General features: G+C 48.2%; 1 protein-coding gene across 1 annotated transcript; it reads right to left on the bottom strand.

The window, feature by feature from the left end:
* Positions 1 to 574: 574 nt before the first annotated feature.
* LOC101987023 (60S ribosomal protein L27a) lies at positions 575 to 1,080 on the bottom strand. The gene has a single exon (XM_005349712.3). The coding sequence runs from the start codon at positions 1,059 to 1,061 to the stop codon at positions 615 to 617; it is 447 nt and encodes a 148-aa protein (XP_005349769.1). The 5' UTR covers positions 1,062 to 1,080; the 3' UTR covers positions 575 to 614.
* Positions 1,081 to 4,637: the final 3,557 nt, after the last annotated feature.

Raw genomic sequence — 4,637 nt, 5'->3', positions numbered from 1 at the left:
ACTCCCAGCCATTTTAACAATGGTGAAGAGTACCAGGACAGCAAAGGTTAGGGTCCCAGAGAGGACCCAAGGATAGAACAAGAAACAATGGGTACACATAGGTCCTTGGCTGAGGAGACAGAGACCCCATCTGTCACAGGTACTGTGGTGTTGGAGCAAGAAGCAGGGAAGCAGTTACGTCGGTTGCCAAGACAGCTGGCCGTCACACAGGTGAGACTGGGCAGACGGGATGAGGGTGGTACCCAGGGTGGTAGTTTCAAGGAAAGGGAAGAAAAGAACATGATCTAGGGAAACATGCTTCCACTCCAAGGGTGTGGGAAGACTCAGGGATCGAACTGATGGGTCTCACTCAAGACACCCTGTGCTATCATCTATGCTGGGTTTTACTGAGGCTCTGAAGTACAACACGGTGATGTCTGTTTTAAAGAAAAGGGGAAACTCATCTGCTGAAGGTCTGTTACGTATCCAGTGTTTCATACACACTGTTTTAACCCTTAGCGTGACCTTATTGGGTAGACCAGATGACTATGATTTTATGGATAAACAAACTGAACTGAATCTTTTTTTTTTTCACTTAGAAAGTGTTAGCATTTAATTGGCCTCCCTGAGTGGCTTCAAGCCACCAGAACACAGGCACCTCCAACACCCTTTATCTTCTCTTCAGCTCTTCTGCTGAAAAATTTGGCTTTCACGATGACAGGCTGCTTAGGGAGCTTTCCCTTCCCCAGAACTTTGTAGTAGCCCGATCGCACGACATCAATGATGGGAGCAACTCCAGTCTTGTTCTTGGCAGCGTTGACCCGGGTCTGCTCACTGACCAGCGTCCACAGTTTATCCAGGTTGACAGTCGGGCAGAAGCTCTGGTTCCTCTTTAAGTGGTAATGCCTCATCCCAACTTTCCCGAAGTAACCTGGATGATATTTGTCGAAGTTGATCCTGTGATGATGCATGCCTCCAGCGTTCCCGCGTCCTCCCGGATGCTTGCGGTGTTTACCGATTCGGCCATGGCCGTGGCTCACGTGGCCCCGGAGTTTCCGGGTCTTCCTCAGTCTGGATGGCATGGCGGTGGCAGAAAGGAAAAAGGGCACTGAACTGAATCTTAAAGAGGTTGACTTGAAGCTGGGCGGTGGTGGCGCACGCCTTTAATCCCAGCACTCGGGAGGCAGAGGCAGGCGGATCTCTGTGAGTTCGAGGCCAGCCTGGTCTACAAGAGCTAGTTCCAGGACAGGCAGACACCAAAGCAACAGAGAAACCCTGTCTCGAAGGGGGAAAAAAAAAAGAGGTTGACTTATTCATCTGTGCTGTGGTGGGGACCACACTGGACGTGTTTCTTCTCCTCTGCTCTGAGGAGGGAAATGAAACATGTTTTTCTGGTGCTCACATGATTGGACTTGCCAGAGTGGAGTACAATTAATTGAGTTTATGTTTCCTTTAATATCTAAAGGTACTGTTTTAGTTGTTTAACTCGGATCAGTAGGAAGTTCATTGGCCCAGCTCTTGGGAGAACCGTGGAGATTTACAGTTTGAAAAGGCCAGACCTGGCTCCAGACGCCCAGCATCTATACAATCTTCCAAGGCTGACAGTGGCTCCATTTTTTAGAGCAAACAGGCGGCTGCCCCTGGCATGCTGCTTTGCTGTCTCTGAAGTTTCTCAGGCTTAATAGGAAAGACAAATGGACACCCACCCTTCACTCCTGTTCAGCTGTTTCGGCCAAGCAACTGGATGCCTGGGCTGAGGGAATTACAGCACTTAAAAGTTTTCTTTTTCTTTTAAAAATTGACATAAACTTTTACAGATTTGTGGGAAACTATGTGATATTGTTAATCCCAATGACTGACAATAAGATCACTAAGACAGTTTAGAGCCAAATTTGAAGCAAGGTTTAATTAAATACTGGCCAGGTGGATGGGTTCAGGTTCCTAGAAAATAACCCAGAATCGTGGTTTACAGCAACCTACAAACCATGCCCCCTAAAATCCTATGTTCATGCTCTCCCTTCAGTAAGGTGGCATCAATGGTGATGTGTTTGGGAGATAAAAGATTTAGATGATGTCATGGGAGTCTTTAAGAAACTGTAAGAACATATACACACACTCTTTCTGGCCATGATTTGATGTGATGTGGCCGCCTGCAAGAAGGTGATGTTTAGGGGCTGGAGAGATGGCTCAGCAGTTAAGAGCACTGGCTGCTCTTCCAGAGGACCTGAGTTTAGTTCCCAGCAACCACATGGTGGTTCACAACCATCTGTAATGAGATCTGGTGCCCTCTTCTGGTGTGCAGGCGTACATGCAGGCAGAACACTGCATACATAATAAATAAACATTAAAAAAGATGATGTTTGCAAACTAGAAAGAGCTCCCTCACCAGATATTGGGTCTCTGAGCACTTTAATATTGAGCTTCTCATCTTCCAGAACTGCGGGAAAGAAATGCTTGTCATTGGAACCGCTCATCTCAAGACTAAGATAACTGCTCATCTCAAGACTAAGATGCATGTTACTGTTTCAGTTGTGACATATTTCTCTTGGACCGTTTAACATTAGGAAGTTCTTCTTTAAAATTTGGTTTTGTTTATGTGTATGCATGTGTGTCTGCATGTGGGTATGTGTCTGCCTGTGTGCAGAGCCCTCCAAGTCAGAAGAGGATTGGGAAGGGCTGAGCTCCCAGGTGATTGAAAACCCCATCACCCCTCACCCCACATGGGTGCTGGAACTGAAGTCTGGTCTGCTGGAGGAGCAGTAAGTACTCCTAACTGCTGTGCCATCGCTCCAGCCCTGGGCACGTTCTATGACATTACATCTCTGAAAGATGGGGCTGGTCATGGTGGCACATGCTTATCAATCTAGCACTGGAGGCCAAGGGAGGACTGAGGAGTTCCAGACCAGGTTGGGGTACATAGGGACACCCTGCCCAAACAAATACACAAGGAAACAAAACTTACGGGAGAGGAATTGGGCTTTTTAGATAGTTCTTCTGTTTCTCAAGACAGGGTTTCTGTGTAGCCTTGGTTTTCCTGGAACTTGCTTTGTAGACCAGACTGGTCTTAAACTCATGGAGATCCGCCTGCCTCTGCCCCCCCAAGTGCTGGGATTAAAGGCGTGCGCCATTACTACTGGATGGGATTTTTTTTTTTTTTGTAGTTTTCAAAACAGGGTTTCTCTGTAGCTTTTGGTTCCTGTCCTGGAACTAGCTCTTGTAGACCAGGCTGGCCTCAAACTCACAGAGATCTGCCTGCCTCTGCCTCCCGAGTGCTGGGATTAAAGGCGTGGGCCACCACCGCCCGGCTCCCTGGGTGGGATTTTTTAAAAAAATAATTTATGTTTATTTTATGTTCATTGGTATTTTGTCTAAATGTACGTCTGCATGAGAGTGTCAGAAGCCCTGGATCTGGACGTACAGACAGTTGTCAGACGCTGTGTGGGTGCTGGGAATTGAACCCTGGTCCTTTGGAAGAGCAGCCAGTGCTCTTAACTGCTGAGCCATCTCTCCAGCAGCCCCTCCGTCCCCTGCTGAGATTTTTATTTCTTTGGTGAAGCTATTGCTTATTTAGAGAAATGTCTCCAGCCATCAGGTCTGTACACTGCCTGTGAGGGGCAGTCTTAGGCCAGCTTATACAGAACCAGGTCTTTGCCAGATCTGCTTGCTGACTTCACTTAGGGAAGTTATTAAATGTCAGTTTGGCTACACACAGAGAGACACACAAAAACAGGCTTAACTTCCTGTAACACAGCACCGTGTTTTATCTTTAAAAGTCAAGAAGAAAAGCTATTGCCAGGAGGGGTCATAGGCAGGCTCAGTGGGTGAGATCCCCTGAGGGCTGATGGGGTGCTAGGAGGAGTGGAAAGGTGGCTTGCATTCAGCAGGACTTGGGTCTAGGGACCAGGGGACTGACACTCAAGGTCAGTGGGCTCCTGCAGCCTCCCAGACGCCACCAGCCAGGCGGCTGCAGATGCAGATGAACCATCATTGCACTTTGTTTGGCTTTGCAGACAGTCAAGGAGCAGGACGGAAGGACCAAATGTTTTCCGTGCCTGGATCCCTCTCCATCCCCAGCTACAGATTCCACCTCTTCATTAAAGACAGGAGCACAGTCTTGGCTGGCGGTTCTCTGTCTGCTCTTAAGCCAATCAGAGCACAGCCAAGCCATATCCATTCTGCGTCAAAAACGTGCAAGAGGCTTGCACTCCTACTGGTGAAGAGATGCTCGCAGCAGACAGACTTAAGTTTTGAGGATGCACAGAGGGAGTTAGTTAGTTAAGCGAGCTGTCTGGAGATACTTGTGGGGTGACATTGGAGAGAACCATTGCAGGGGACCACCACTACCTGCCCAGTACTTACTTGGCCATGAAGCCTGGTGCCTGGGGGGTGGGTTTTGTTCTGGGTAGGAAGACCCCACTGTGGAGAGGGCGGAGTCGCTCTCTGGGTTTACCTGCAACTCCAGTTCCCACTCAAAGAGATAAAGAAGCAGAGATCGGTTAACAAGGGGTAACTGTATTACATAAAACCAAGATGGTGCTTGGCCACTGAGCTTAGAATACAGTCACCTGAGCTCTGGAACACCAGGTCGGCAGATCTGGGATGATGAGAAAACTGTTACTTTCTGAGGCCAAGCCTCACTGACCTTCAGGTCATTGCAA

This window comes from Microtus ochrogaster, chromosome 7, assembly GCF_000317375.1.
Source record: "Microtus ochrogaster isolate Prairie Vole_2 chromosome 7, MicOch1.0, whole genome shotgun sequence".
Taxonomy (NCBI): Eukaryota; Metazoa; Chordata; class Mammalia; order Rodentia; family Cricetidae; genus Microtus; species Microtus ochrogaster.
Note: the sequence above shows the minus strand (reverse complement) of the source record. Positions and strands in the feature narration are given on the sequence as shown.

Bases quoted from the DNA above. Each gene is read 5' to 3' on its own strand.
- LOC101987023 (XM_005349712.3), bottom strand. From the start codon at position 1,061: ATGCCATCCAGACTGAGGAAGACCCGGAAACTCCGGGGCCACGTGAGC.